The sequence below is a fragment of the Cyprinus carpio genome, chromosome B7, assembly GCF_018340385.1.
Source record: "Cyprinus carpio isolate SPL01 chromosome B7, ASM1834038v1, whole genome shotgun sequence".
NCBI classification, from domain to species: Eukaryota; Metazoa; Chordata; class Actinopteri; order Cypriniformes; family Cyprinidae; genus Cyprinus; species Cyprinus carpio.
This window is the reverse complement of record NC_056603.1, coordinates 41,538,042-41,553,969: the sequence shown is the minus strand read 5'-3', so window position 1 is coordinate 41,553,969 and position 15,928 is coordinate 41,538,042. Positions and strand designations below refer to the sequence as shown.

At 34.3% G+C, this 15,928-nt stretch overlaps 1 protein-coding gene across 4 annotated transcripts in view; it reads left to right on the top strand.

Annotated features, from left to right (window-relative positions):
- Window positions 1-7,854, top strand: part of LOC109094954 (peroxisome proliferator-activated receptor gamma coactivator 1-alpha) — a 41,566-nt gene extending 33,712 nt beyond the window's left edge. For all 4 annotated transcript variants that reach the window (XM_042728705.1, XM_042728706.1, XM_042728703.1 and 1 more), the window contains exons 11-13: window positions 3,373-3,494; window positions 4,112-4,263; window positions 7,309-7,854. In XM_042728705.1, the coding sequence (XP_042584639.1) occupies window positions 3,373-3,494; window positions 4,112-4,263; window positions 7,309-7,412 (378 nt within the window). In that variant the 3' untranslated portion in view covers window positions 7,413-7,854. The remainder of the gene's footprint in view (window positions 1-3,372; window positions 3,495-4,111; window positions 4,264-7,308) is intronic.
- The last annotated feature ends 8,074 nt before the right edge of the window (window positions 7,855-15,928 follow it).

Here is a 15,928-nt window from a genome sequence, read left to right as displayed (position 1 = left end):
CAATCTAAAAAAAAAAACACTTAACACTTTAGATAAGGAAACACATATTCAATATTAACTATGAGTTGTCCCTCCATAAACTCCTAATTTGCTGTGTATTGATAGTAAGGTAGTTGTTATATTTAGGTATAGGGTAGGATCAAAGGGATAGTTCACGCAAAAATTGACATTTTGTCATCATTTACTCACTGTCAAATTGTTACAAACCTGTTTGAGTTTCCATTTTATAGAATGTCGGTAACAAATAGTTGCTGGTAGCCATTGACTTCCATAGCTGTTTGGCTGCCAGCATTCTTCAAAATATCTTTATTTGTGTTCAGCAGAAGATTTATCCTCCTAGCAACAATAATTTCAGCCATTTCATGTGCAAAATAATTTAAGACATTTGACTTTTTTGGATGTTAAATAATGGCGCAAATGCAAGTAATTTGATGAGCGCAAACGTTAGTAAAACACGCTGAATGATTCATTTGAATATTCTCCTCACAAAACTTTTGAGTCTGAAAGGTAAACGCCTAGAAATTCATATTCAATAAGGTCAGGCACAAAAATAACTGTGTCCACTTCTTTTCAACGCTAATTTGTCACTCCGTGTCTTTAGTAAATCCTGACAGTACAATTTTAACATAAAAAGGCGGTTTGCGCGGGCGCAAGCTGTTAGTAAAACTGGCCCCTAGAATATTGTCTTGTAGAATAAGGCAGTAAGTACTAAAGATTAAGTACTAATAAATATGCTAGTAATATGCATGCTAATAAGCAGCTTATTAATAGAGAATAGTGATCCCTAATCTACAGTTGCTGAATGTATATTTAAATACTTGATAAGATTTATTTATTTTTTAAATTAAAACATGGTAATCTGAACAGCCGTAAAATAACTAAAAAAAAAAAAAAAAAAAAAGTATTTTGTGCAATTTCAAGATGTAATTTTGCCAAATTATATATATATAAAAAAAAAGATAATCCCAGAATGATAATCACAAAAGGAAATGACACTGGGTTTAAAATGTTTCAGATTAAGGACAAATTTATTTTTATTTATTTACTTATTTTCAGAAGTCTGTCCACTGTTGAACATTATTAGTAAAAAAATTTAAGCAATCTAGTGAGAATGTGTTTTAAAGCTGTTGATTTTCTAAAAGTCCACAGGGCCAAACATGCCCATACTTAAAGAAAACCCTATTACGCTTGCAGGTGTTTTTCAGTTGTGGTCTCTCTCCTGCTGGCAGGAATCGTAGATTAGCACAGACGTTATCCTTCTCTCAGGCTTTCTCTGCCTCCATCACTGTGTTTGCCTACAGAAAGCTCGAAGCACACAGCCATCCCAGTGCTCTCTCTCTCTCTCTCTCTCTCTCTCTCTCTCTCTCTCTCTCTCTCTCTCTCTCTCTCTCTCTCGCTCAAAAAGTGAACTCATGCAAAGACGGTGCTCTGAATCATTCAGGCTACACACCTTTCCTCTTTATCTCCCAGTTGTATATTTTTAACATCTCCATGGCATTTCCGAACAGTGGCGGATTCTATTAATCACACCATGGGCTAAATGTTTTCGACCAGACAAGGGAAAAGTTTAAATAAGACCAACCCCCCACCCCCCACCCCAAATCAAAGTTATGTTAATACTTGGACTCAAAATGAGCAGCTTAATTTCAAACACTCACATATTTGAAATGCAGTTCTCTGAGATGGAATATCAGTTTTGTTCTTTCTCGCTGTGCCTGACCAGACTGTGAAATGAGACGGCTTTCCAACTCAGTTCACTGATAAATGCACACGTCAAATAATGCACGCATGACTCGGCCCCAGTGTACGTTTTTCCTCCCTTTTTTCTCTTTTCTCCATGTTCTGCGGCAGCGAGACAATTACTAGCAGCGGCGGCTGAGCTGTCAGAAGAGGTTTTGGGGGGGCAAAGGATGTGAGAGCTTCATATGAAGCGCTAGTCTCAGGGTGTCATCTTTAAAACCTCACCGCATTTATCAGCTGTCAGCAACAAAACCACCAATTCAGCAAACGCTTTTGTCTCATATTGTACATGATGGAAGCACGAGGGGAGCTTCAAAGGAAATGCAAAAAAGAAACAGCCCTCTCAGGTGTTTTGGCTAATTTGTAGGTTTTTGTTTTTGTTGTTGTTGTTTCACGGTGACATCATGTACACGGGTGAATTATGACTCTGTTGAGGGCCAATAGATTTGTATCATAATTTTATGTATGACTTACAAGAGACCTCTGGTTATTGTTGAGGATCATAAGTATATTTTGTCACACATAATGGCAGGTACATGAGCATATGAATAAATAATGCCACGTAATAAGGCCTGAGGCTTGTGTTTTGTCTCTAGATTAGCAAACTAAATTAAATACCTCCATTTTATGTATTCAGCCTGGTGGGGTCTTTACGTTTTCTCAATCTATGTGTTCTCTCTTGTGCTTCATTGAATAATGGAACAGAGTGATATTAGCCTGTGGCTAAAATGGATGATAAATACACACCTGTGACTGCATATCAATTGATCAATTGTGTAAACGCCCTGCATTTAGACATATGAACAATATTATTTGGTAAAAAATTTATTATAAATAAATGTGGCAACATTTTATTTTAGGGACAAAAATGTTACTATTAAGTAGTTTTGCAATCCTTTGTAATTCACTATAGTTCATCCTATCCATTTTAAGTGATTCAGAAATCTGATTCTCTCAAATAGCCACAAGAATGTTCGAAAATGTTCACTGCATTTTTCATAAATGAGATTATAAGATAATTTTTTTGATATTTGAAATAATTTAAAATATGTATTTTTATTTATATTTAAAATACAATAATTTGATTAAATGTTGTTCAACAAATATATTTTTGTATAATTAAAAAAATTAAAAAATTAACAAACTATTTTATTCATTTATTAATTGATTTTTAACTACTTGATTGATTGATTGATTGATTGATTGATTGATTGATTGATTCTGCTAGGCAGTGATGCTGCTTGGTTGAAAAGGTACCCTTTAAACCATTTCATGATGAAAGCATAAATATCAAGATTTATATATAATATATGTCAAAAAACTGAAAAATATTGGGATGATTTTTTTAGCTGTATCGACCAGTCATGTATATGACTCTTTCTGTTTAGTTACTTATTGTCCATGCACACACACACACACACACACACACACTCAAAACAGAGTGAAAAAAAATAAAGGTGAGTCCTCCTGCCATTTCCTCCAGACTGTTCTTGGCTTTCCCACAGTGGTGGATGTTAATTACAGTCATGGGGTGAGGTTGAGAGAAGTCAAGGAGAGGGGGAAGTGGGAAAAAAGAACAGCAGAAGCACTATGTTAGACTAATCTCTTCTCTCTCATTCTCTTTCTTACCAGGAGGAGAGGCGAGTGGTGTATGTGGGACGTCTTCGCACCGACAGCACACGCACAGAGCTCAAACGCCGCTTTGAAGTCTTCGGCGAGATTGAGGAGTGCACAGTCAACTTGAGACATGACGGGTAAGACCATGGGCCTGCGTCTGTGTGTTTTTCTGGATTGTGTGTGTGTCAAATGGTTAAAGGGAGTCAATATTTTCTTTCAGCATAAAAGGAATCGTCTAAATCTATTTAATGATGTACTTGTGGCTATTGGACGGTGATTAGTAAAGCAGACTTCACTGCTTCTCATTGCACATGCAAGTGTGTGTTGGAATACAAATAGAATTATGCTATAACAGAAAGCGAGAAGTCACATATTTAGGGCCACATTTACTAACAGCTTGCGCCAGTACAAACCCTTTCTTGGCATGGAAAATATAATTTTTTGCAGCTGACCTTATTGTATAAGGATCTGTAGGATTTCAGATGCAAAATTTTTGTGTCTTTGGTGATTTGCTATGGTTTGCGTTAGTCATTTTACTGGTAATTACACTATTATTTAATGCCCCAAAATTCATGTTTTAACCCATTTTGCGCCTATATAACACTTATTATAACACTTATTTGTCCTATTTACTAAATCTGGCCCTTATTGAATCCAATTTTGCATTTATATATTTTAAATGGCAGTTGATAGAATCACACATTGTTCCTATACTCTCTTTCAATGACATTTCATTTTCTATTTGTCAACCCAGAGATAACTTTGGCTTCATCACCTACCGCTACACTTGTGATGCGCTCGCTGCCCTTGAGAATGGACACACCTTGTGCAGGTCAAATGAGCCTCACTTTGAGCTCTGCCTTGGTGGACAAAAGCAGTACAGTAAATCAAATTATACAGACTTAGGTAAGTACAAGGGCGTCTGCATTCCTACACAACTGACAAGAGACACAACAGATAAAAACCAACACCTTAATACAGAATTAATACACCTTAATACACTGCTAGTGTAGTAGAACAAGTTGCATTGTTGATGCATTGTGGGAATTCTCTATATAGTACTTCTGCTTTATCCATGTACATGCATTGGGGCTCTGGATGGTTTATGTGAGTCGTAAAAACAGTAAGGATAGGTAGGAGAGTGAGGTCACGTTCCTCTTCTAAAACTGGATTCCTTCTGCTTGCTGCTGGGATGCTGAAGAGCATCAAGACCTCGCCATGACACTGAGGAGTGAGCAGCCTGCAGAAATAGATGAAAGACAAAAAAGAGAAATGAGAGGATGAGCTCTGTCAGCTGTGACTGATTCATAAACAGACATATCTTCATGCGCCCCAGTCAAGTCCATATTCTGTCCTAGTCTGAGCCATGCCACTTGATCAGCAGTTTTGGACCAACATAGATATTCTTGGAATTGTATTTTACAGTTTTTTTATTCATGTCTTTTCCTGTCTTTTAACTTAAAATAAAAATAGATAGATAGATAGATAGATAGATAGATAGATAGATAGATAGATAGATAGATAGATAGATAGATAGATAGATAGATAGATAGATAGATAGATAGATAGATAGATAGAGACTACTAAATACTATTAAAATAACACTGGTCGTCTCTGTTCCATCTTGATGCATTTCTTTCTTTTACACTTATCCCATCACCCTCTTCCCCATAGGCTTTTAGACACCCATGCTTTCATTTCATTTACACCAAGCCCTCTGTCCAGGATTACCAAGGTTACAATCTAGATCTGATAGATGTATCTTTGAGTGACAAATTCCTCTGTAAAATGTTATGGGGCTTTTTTCTACCCATGATGCCTGTGATAGGATTGTGGCAGTAATAGGCAATCATCTTCACCTAAAGGGGAAAAGTGTCTTTTGGGGGAAGGGACGAGATAAGAGGAGAAGGAATTGAATCCTGAGGGCAGCACCTTTACATGTTGGCGAAGGGGGGATGCAGAAAAACGGGGATCCCATTTTCCCTGTTATAACAGATGCTGGGGAATGGCGTGCACTTCAATATTTAGTCAATGCTCCGCTTCCGCAAAATGTGAGGTCAGGGACGCATAATGCTCGGGACGCTGGGATGATCCGTCTCCATGGCATTGATAGTGCTGCTGGCCAATGGAAAGGAACAAGAGCACTTTCACTCAAATAATGAGGACATTAGCATGTATTTCAAAGGCTCAGACTAAGGCCAAAGGTATTCAGATTGTGGACATAATGTGCTCTCCAAAGGTGAGCGCGGAAGCTTTGGTTAAGGGCCATATAGCAGAGTCATTGTCTTTGGGAATCTACCCCCGCCTCGGGGCAGATGGATGGCTTGACCTTCATTTTCTTGAAGCCTTTCACTAGACACTGGGTTTTGCGGTGAGTGTAGGCTAAAGCACAGTGATAGGTTCAGATTAAGAAGTTATGGCGGGAAAAAGAGGCAAGTGACTAGAAAAATGCGGCTTCGGAACCCTCCTCTCAATCTTCTGTCCTTCTCTTCCTCTTCCTCCTTGTTTTCTGAGACACCGTCCATTAGTTCTAAGTAGAGCGCAGGGGCATTTTGAATCTTTCAAGGTGCACGGCATGACACCATTCTCCCCTTAGCCATAGTATTAGATCACGACTGGCATCTCCTGCATGCCACGGTCATTCTCATTTCTCACGCGCTCCGACTGTGCCGCTGTGCATGTTGGGCACCATTTGTGAAGCTGTCTGCCACTAGAGATAAGACAGCCGTATTTGTTATCATGGATGTGAATCAAACTGTATGTGTAATGGTCGTTGGGTTCTCATCTTCGGGAACTTGCTCCTGACTGTTTAATTATTAAACTAGGTGGTTCAAGACAGTGAAGAAGTATATTACAGCAGAGGTTAAGATGGAGGCCTAGAAGACTGATTTGTTGGGTTTTAAACATGGAACACAAGTGCCAGTTTTTTTTAAAAAATGTGCTCTTTGTGTTCTTGTTGGTTTTGAACAAGTTTTATACTATTTTCTAGAAATGTTTAAGTCTTGTGATTCATGTGAGTGTACACATCATCAAAATACTTTTTTATATAAAATAAAATCTGCTTTGGTAAATCATGGTAGAAAAAAAATATGAGATACTAAGTCAAAACTATGAAATAAAATGTTGAAATTGACATTGTCGTTTATGAGATAAAAAGTCAAGATTCTGACAAATTATGAGATAGAAAGTCAATATTTACAAAAATAAAATGATTAGACTAAATTGACAAAATGTCATAATTATGAGATAAGTCGAGATTGAGATACTTAATCAAATATGAGATAAAAATGAGTCTAAATTGACATAACTGACAATAAATTCAAAATGTAATGTCTAAATTGAAAAAATGTCATGATTATGAGATGATTTGAGATTATGAAATACAAAATGATAATCATGAGATAAAAAGTTGAAATTATGACAGTCTAAATATTGAGATAAAAAATTGTAAATATGACAAAGTCAAAATTTATTCATTTAATTCTGGCATTAAAAAAGTGTAAATTATGAGATAAAAATAAGTAGAATCTGACAAGTAAATTATGAGACAAAAAGTCTAAATTGACAAAATGTCAATTATGCTATAAATCAAGATTATGACATACTGAAAGATAAATCAAAATTATGAGATGATAATTATGACAAAAAAAAAATAATTGACATTAATTCAATGAGATAAAAAGTCAAGGTTTATAAAAAGCAAAATCATGACATAATGCGTAACTGTGACATTAAGAGTCGTCATTATGACATGAGTCAAAATTATCTCATAATTTGGACATTTTATCACATAATTGATTCGCCAAAGCATGTTTTTCATGCATGTGGCTGAAATAGGCTTCCATATGAAGCAGCTCTTGCAAAGCAAGTAACACACAGTAGCACCTTTTAAAATAAGGCCAGAGTCTCTTATTTCCACAGATGTTCAAATTTACCATTTTCTTCCTCTAGATTCCCATTCTGACGACTTTGATCCAGCCTCCACTAAAAGCAAGTATGACTCCATGGATTTTGACAGCTTGTTGCAAGAGGCCCAGTATAGCCTGAGAAGGTAATGAGCTGCACCAGCTGGCTGCAAAGAGAGGGATTTGCAATACCTCACTGTTGTTTCTGTTCTTTGAATACAAGACTACAAAACGTTTTACACTTTATCAAAGTGGAAAGAGTATATGTGGATGAAAAAGCTCTACGTATATGAAGGGATATATATGTATATCTGCAAGCAAAGTTTACATGAACCTAGCTGCTGCAATGCTGGGGAGAGACTCTACCTGTGGGAATAGCCAGTGAAGTAGCGGACACTACTTTAGTGGACTACACAGATCCGTGTGCCGCGTAAGGCTCTGGAAGAGACACGAATCTTCGTCAGAGTTTGCTCCACACGCCGCATCAACCTCGGCACTTTTGAGAGGTGAAGAGTGCAGCTCGTTCAGTCTGTTTTTATTGTTTGGAGTTTATTTTTGTGGGCTTTTTCTGTTCCTTTTCCAATCTTGAATCTGGACTTTGTACTTACAGTTACACTGTTGAGAAGGGTTTGGGGAAAATTCTCGGATGTTCAAGGTAACATTGTCTACATTTACCGAGTGGGGAGGGGGTGTAGTCGCCTATTTACAAAACTAATATTTTTATTTGATGTGCATATCAGCGTTCTTTGTTTGTTACAGCTATGCACTGTAAAATGCAGCCTTTTTAAGATGAAATTTTCTTAATCAAGAATGTTGATCTGTAGTCATTACGATGATGTATAACCTACATGGCGTTTAGATGACGTGATTTGATTGTAAAAATATGTATGGAGATTTATCGCTCTTTTTGGGGGGAGCATGCAACAGTTTTTGTCTCAGTTTTTCTTTTGGTTTTTCTTCTTTTGTTTTTTATTTCATTTTAAAACTCCAGTTTCATCCAATTTTGAAGTTTAATAACTCAGTGTTTTCCGTATATATATGCAGTGTGTAAGATAGAGTTTATGTTCACTATTGTGTAAAAAAAAAAAATTTAAAAAAGAAAATCCCCAAGATATTTTTTTATCCTTTATGTCTTGAAAGAATCAAGAGCTTTTATTTGATTTCTCTGTGTGCACAAATCATTGTTATTGTTCCTGTTTGATTATACACTTTCACAAAGAGATGATTACTCTTCTAACACAGAATTACTCATGCTTATTTATATATTTATCTCAGTATACTAATCAAAATATTTATGGCAGCCATCTCACGTGATGCGCCTTACAAATTGTGCTATTTATATTATTTGTTATTCAAGAATCACTGGAAAGGATGTAAATTTAAAAGTTCTAAGAAATATCATTTTTATATACAGTATGCCTTCAGCGATAGAACAAAAACATATTGTATGATCACATTTTAGGCTCTTGATGAACTTTGCTGCTCCAAACTCATTTGTTTTTCTAGCTCTGAAACACTTTCATCCCTCTTTTTCATCTCTTTTTTTATTACATGAAGCAATAAAATGATTTTGCAGGTATTTTGTTGTACCACAGAAAATCTGTCTTTGCTCCACACTTTTGATTATGTAAATGCCAAACTAAAGTTTACAATTTTTCTTTCCGGAATTTTTTAAAAAGAAGAAAAAAATATGTATTTGATGTAAAAAATAATATATATATATACCTGTATGATGATGCTAATCTTGTCATTACTCACAATAACTCAAAATAATGAAAAGTAATAATGAATATGAAAATGTGAATTAAAAAAAAAATAAAAAAAGCAATAAATTATTTTTCAAATCTGTATTTTAGCTCATGTTGTTGTATGGTTTCAGACATGACATATTACCCAGACTCTGTTCAATCCAGTGCCTCGATACAGATGGTAAGACCGCCGCCACTGGAAAGAGAAATAGGTTGTGAATGCAGCTCATGTGTGTGTGAGTGTGAGAGATGTGAGAATTTAATTCAAGCAATGACTTAAAGGGTTAAAAAGCCAAAAATTGCATCTGTGAGATCGAGTCTCTTTCCAAAGCGAGAGCTATTTTTGTCTTTGCTGTGGTTTGAAGGTACCTCAGAGGAACTGTAAATAATTCAAATCGCCCAAACACAACAGGCTCTTGTCACTGACACTCAAAGTAACCTTTCTTTGTCAATTAAGCACAGGTTTTGTTGTTGTGCTGATCTGTTTTTGAATGAGAAACCCACATTGAAAGAATGACAGTGTTTCTGCACTGAAAGGGGCATCGAAAGAGCATTATTTTCTGCACAGAGCTTGGGTATGATGTCATGTCGCGTTCTATATTTGTGGCTTTAATCATTGCAACATGCCTGTTGCAAATCTGCTTTGTAAATTGCTGTAGCAATATGTTACCACACCTGACGGGGTGTATCTTTTGGAGTGGCAGACTTTTTACCATAGTAAAAACTACTGAAGGATTTGCCACCGCTTTGGAAGTTTTTTTTTTTTTTTTTTTTTTGGTGTTTCCATGAAGAAGCAGATCTATCTAAACGAGGCTGTGTGTGGTTTTGTGTGTGGATTTGATAGAGTGTGTGTGTACTGGGGGTCAAGGGGACTGTGTTTGGCTGTTATCTTCTATTTGTCTCCTATCCATGTTGCCTTCTGCTGAGTCCTAACCAATGCCTTTGTAGTTGTACGTATTGTACAATCTTTGTTGTGAATTTTCTTTTTTTATGTGTAGTTTTCATCAGCCTCACCATGCCAATAAAGGAATTTGTGTCTAATTTATTCTTTCCCATCATTTTCTTGTGCATCGGAACTGCATACAATTAAAAGTAGTCACTCAAATGAGTGTTTCAGCTACAGTAAGATTTTACTGTGTGATTATGCTCAACAAGGCTGCATTTATGTGCTTAAAAATACAGTAAAATTGCGCAATATTATTGCAATTTAAAATAACTGGTTTCTGTTGTAATATATTTTGAAATATAATTAATTCCTCTGATTCACAGCTGAATTTTCAGCATCATTACTCCAGCCTTTTGTGTCACATGATCTTTCAGAAATCATTCTAACATGCTGATTTTCTACTCAAGGAACATCTCTCATTATTGTTAATGTTAAAAGCAGTTGTGCTGCTTCATATTCATGCAGAAACCATGATATACTACAATTCAAATGTTTGTGGTTTAGGGGTTTTTAATAGATATTATTGCTTTTATTAAGCAAATATGCATTTAATTGATCAAAAGTGACAATTAAAAACATGTATGATGTTACAAAAGATTTTATTTCAAATAAACACTTTTCTTTCGAACTTCTTTTGAGAAAAAAATAAGCAGCAAGAACTGTTTTAACATTGATAATAATAAGAAACATTGATAATAACTGAGCAGCAAATCATCATATCAGAATGATTTCTGAAGGATCATGTGACACTGAAGACTGAAGTAATGATGCTAAAAATTAAGCTTTGCATCACAGGAATACATTTTCCTAAATATATTCAAATTAAAAACAGCTATTTGAAATTGCAATCATATTTAACAGCTTCTACCATATTTGATATCAAATAAATGCAGCCTTGGTGAGCAGAAGAAACTGCATTAAGCGTTTAAAAAATCATAACGTTTCCAAACTTTTGAGCAGTACTGCATTGTGACGTTAAAGCTTGCATGTGAACATCAAGCAAGCCCTGCTGTTTTGTGAGGATCATCACAGCACATTGTTTTGGATGACTCATTTGCAGACTCAGTTATTTTTGCCGGATGCTCGTGTTTTCGCCTGCTCCGCACGAACCTGGAAAATGAGTGATGATAATCCCGTGGAGCTTGTTTCTTAATTCCCATAAACTCTTCTGACGGCTTTTGCAAGCGCATTCGTGCTTATAATGGGGCCGAGAGGGTTTGTCGACACATCTGTCCAGCTGAAATGTAATACTGTATCATTACTATTCAGCCTGTGAAATGGTAGAGGAGGTGAATAACCTCTTCTCTTCTGTGAGGGATATGGCAGGAGTGGACATTAAATTTTAAAAGAAGAGGATCCAATTGTGGATTTTATTTATTTATTTATCTTTTTCATTAATGCTTGGGTTTAGCCTCAGAGAAAAGAGGCACTTCTTTCATTTTGCCGTCACAATCGCGCAGGCAGGAGGTCTCTCTGCGTCTGCCCTTTTCCACACAATGAAGCTAGGAGCTCAAGAGCTTCACTTCACCTCTGTCGTTTTGTGTGATACAGGTACTTACTCCAGCAATCCGTCCTTATCTTTCATTTCACACAGCCAGTGCAGAAAATGCCCATGTCTGCAGTTTTTCAGCGTCTATTTCTACCTGCTACCCATAAATATATGACTGTTCTTGAAATATGGTGTTTTTATACAGTAACAGCCAAATGTCTGAATCGTAGTCACTGACCAGTTCAAATTCAGTCGAAATTGAAATTGCACAAATGTCTTGTATTGCAGTATGAAAAAAATAATAATGATAGTGTTTTAGCAATTTATATATACAACTAAATATGCATTCTATTGACACTAAACACAAACAATTATTATTTATTTATATACAATCAATGACCAAAAAATTTTATTTTATAATTTATTATTTATATAATATATAACTTTTATTAAATTAATATATACTTTTGTCATTTTTATTATTTTTATTATTATTTCTATGCATTTATTTTGTATTATATATTGTAGAAATGTATATATGTATATTATATAAATGTATAAATTTTATTTTCTCAGGTTTTTAAGTTTTAGTCATTTTATATTTTATATTTCTATATATTCAATATTCATTTCTATTTTTCTTTCTATATATTTCAGAAAAAAATATGTTGTTTATAAATTAAATATATTTATTTATAATATAAATTATATGAATAGAAATATAGACGTAAATACATGTAAATATTTTCAAGATATATACATGTATGTGTATGTATTTATATACACAATAAATATACAAATAACACACATATATGCTAAACTAAAACTAACTATAATATAATAAAAATAATAACTATAATGGTAAATAATAACTATAATAACTAACTATATAACAACTATAATAACTAACTATAATAAAAATAATAACTAAAAACATATTTTGGATATGATTAATCGCGATTAATCACACTACAACACACACACGCACACACACACACACACACACACACACACACTACACACACACACACATATATATATATATATATATATATATATATATATATATATATATATATATGATTTAGTCATTTTAGTACTTCAAGTTATTTTATTTCAGTTAGTTAGTTCCCAAGGCAAGTTTTCCAGCTATTTTATTTTATTTTATTTTTTTATTATTTATTTATTTTTTTTACTTTATTTTATTTTATTTTTTTAATCTTTTGAATATTTATTTTATTTTTTATTTTAATTCCAATTGTTGAAAATTATTTAAAAAGATTTGATGCCAGTTAACTATAACAACCCAGTAGAATTTTTAAGAGATCAGCCGTTATTGAAAATTATTATCATTATTATTATTATTATTATCATCATCTTCATTTAATTATATATTTTAAAAGTTTATTGTCACTTTTGATCATTTTAATAAAAAAATATTATTTTCATCAAAAATATATCTTACTGACCCCAACCTTTCTGAGTTCTCTTGAAAATACATATTCTAGTTTCAGCTGCATTGAAAACAAATAACGGCAGCAGGTGTAAAGCAACATGAGCTGAATTCACCGTGAGATTTATTAGGATGGAGTTCAGAAGCTGTTATTGGTGATGATGAAATAACATCAAAGGAACTGTGAGCTGATACTCAGGATCAGTGAGCTCACCAGTGTGGTATTTTGAAGCGTCATCGACACTGATCCCAGCCTCATGCTCCATCTTCTTCTCTCTGGTTATTTTTAGAGAGCTTTATGAGCACCACACAATTCCATTGTCTAGAGGTCTATCAGATTTACTTTCTCAAGTAGGACAACAGCTGCAAGTCCCCAGACGTTCAGCCAATCGCCACCTGTAGAAATGAGTATATGAGGAACATGTTGGATGTTTACTCAATATTAACTCTGAAAACTTTTAAATATCACTGAGGGTAGCAAATATGATGTTATTTGGTCTAATGCATAGGATATACACCACAGTAAGGTGGGCAAAGGACTAGATTAAGGTCAACATTTTTATAAGGGTTTGATATGGAGTGGAAAAACATTAAAGTTGTTTACTACGTTTGAAGCTAAAGCTGGAAAAGTTTTAAAGTAATAAAAAGTGGTTGTGTCTATAGATGGCAAACCTGTGAGATTGACATTTGCAGCTATCAAGGTTAAAGGTTAGTGTTCTAGAACTTCCACCTGATTTGCATAATTCAATTAGGTGCTCAACACAGACAGTGCAATTCATTTGTAAAGAAATGTTCTTTGACATAGTGTTGTTGTTGTTGCTGTTAACTAAAAAAATTACAAAAATTCGTATAACTCTTAAAAATTATTTTCATTGACTTAAATGAAGCTGAGATAAAATAAAATATAAAAACTGGATTAAAAATAGAAATTGAAATAAAAATATGAAAAAGAATAATGAAAAAATACATGAAATAGGTAAGTTGAAGTACTAAAATTATTCAAACTAAAAATACACTTAAGCTAAATAAAGCTAAATGAAGCTAAAACAATTATAAAAATTTGTTGAAAACACTCAAATTAGAAATGAAATAAAAATAAAATAATAAATAAGTAAAATAGGTACTAAAGTAGGTACTAAAGTACTAAAATTACTAAAATTAACACTGAAATACATTATAGCTAAAAACAAATATTAGAGATATAATAAATGACAAACATACAGTATATACTATAAAAGTACTAAAAAAAAAACACTTTAAAACTAAATAGAAATAAAAAAATGCAAAAGCTTCACTAGAATGTAAACTAAAATTAAAACTGAAAATATAAATGCCAAAAATGTCAACATATTGAAAAATATAGCAGTACGTGATAGCCTATATTATAAAAGTACTGAAATTATTAAAACTAAAAAAAAAAAAAAAAAAAAGGTAAATAGAAATATTTACAAAAAATCATGGAAATGAAAAAAACTTGAATAAAACATTAAAAAATACAGTAACTTTATTTTAGGGTCTCTTTACTAGTTGCTTATTAGCATGCATATTACTGGAATATTAGCCATTTATTAGTACAAATTAAGCACATATTAATGCCTTATTCTACATCCCTAATCCTACCCAATACACTATAGTATACAATAGTATATACTATAATAGTAGTAACATTTATTAAACTACAATAAAGCGAAATAAAAAAATTGTAAAGACACTTGACTAAAACAAAGTAAAATGAAAATAAAAACTGCCATGTTTAGTTTAAATCTACATCAAATATTTTACTAAGTGTGTTAAATAAGCTGATAAAGTCATATGCAAAACCAAATAATTAGGCAAGTAATGAGCAAAAAGCTGAGTGTGAGATTTCTGGCTCTTTCTGCCAGCTGCTCAACAACAGCCGTCCTCCATCTCCATCCACACGCTGCCATCGCACGCTAGTGTAATGAGCGACAGAAGGGACGTATTCCTCTTCTCCCAACTATCAACTTTGGGGACCAAACGTAAACTTGGCTTGATAATTAATGACAGCAGACAAATGGCGGCTGATTGAGCAACTTGCCTTTTTTGTCAATCAGCATCTGGTCCACAGCGCCGACGCAACACATCTATAAATAAAAAAAGAAAATAAAAAGGGTTTTAAGGACAGATCTGAAGTGCGAGCGTCCAACGCATGGACGCGTTGGCATGCGGGACTGTGGGGGGGTTTGAGGGTTCTTCTGAGGGAGGTCCCATCATGCCCCGAGGCAAACGCAGGCCTTTTAGATTGCTGCGGCGCGCAAGTCTCTGGGACATCAGCAGAAAGTCACGGACCGAGGGGAGCGGCGCTGACAGAGCGGGTTAGCACAGCGAGAGGTGGATGGGGTGTTCTTCTGTCAGTGCTTTACATAAGGAGACAATGAAAAAAGGATGGGGGGAAAGGAAAAAAAACCAGAACAGAGCTGTCTAGTGCTGCAAGAAAGAGAAAGAACTCAGAACAGAGCTGTCTAGTGCTGCACAATTTGAAAAAAAAAAAAAAAAAAAAAAAAAGGAATTGCATTGTGGTTGTGATTTAAAATAATCCAGGTTTGCTGTGTTTGTTTGTTGGGATTTTTTGACTCCAAAATGCTTGATTATTTATCATTATGGCTATAAAATGAGAGTAATATAATAGGAGAGATCCAACATGGCAGCGACACGTTGATGGGACATGTCTATTCACGCTCCTATACGCCGTTCTGCAATTTCTTTCTTAAACCGCCTTAAACCGAACAAATACATATAAATCAGTGTAAACAACATCACGACAAAATGACTTCATGTACAACAAAGAAAAAAACACGGAAATCAAGATGACGCCGATGCTGAGTCTGCTGATCACCAAGCTAGCATAACACAAGAGGCGAAAGAAGCCAGTGCAAATATACACAATAATATAATAACTAGATAGGCTAAATATAGTGAAAAATAAGTAGTTGGTATTCCAGGTGTGTATAAATGTGGCTTGTCAACCCTAGAGTTTTTATTTTTCTTCCTCTCCTTTAATCCAAACCC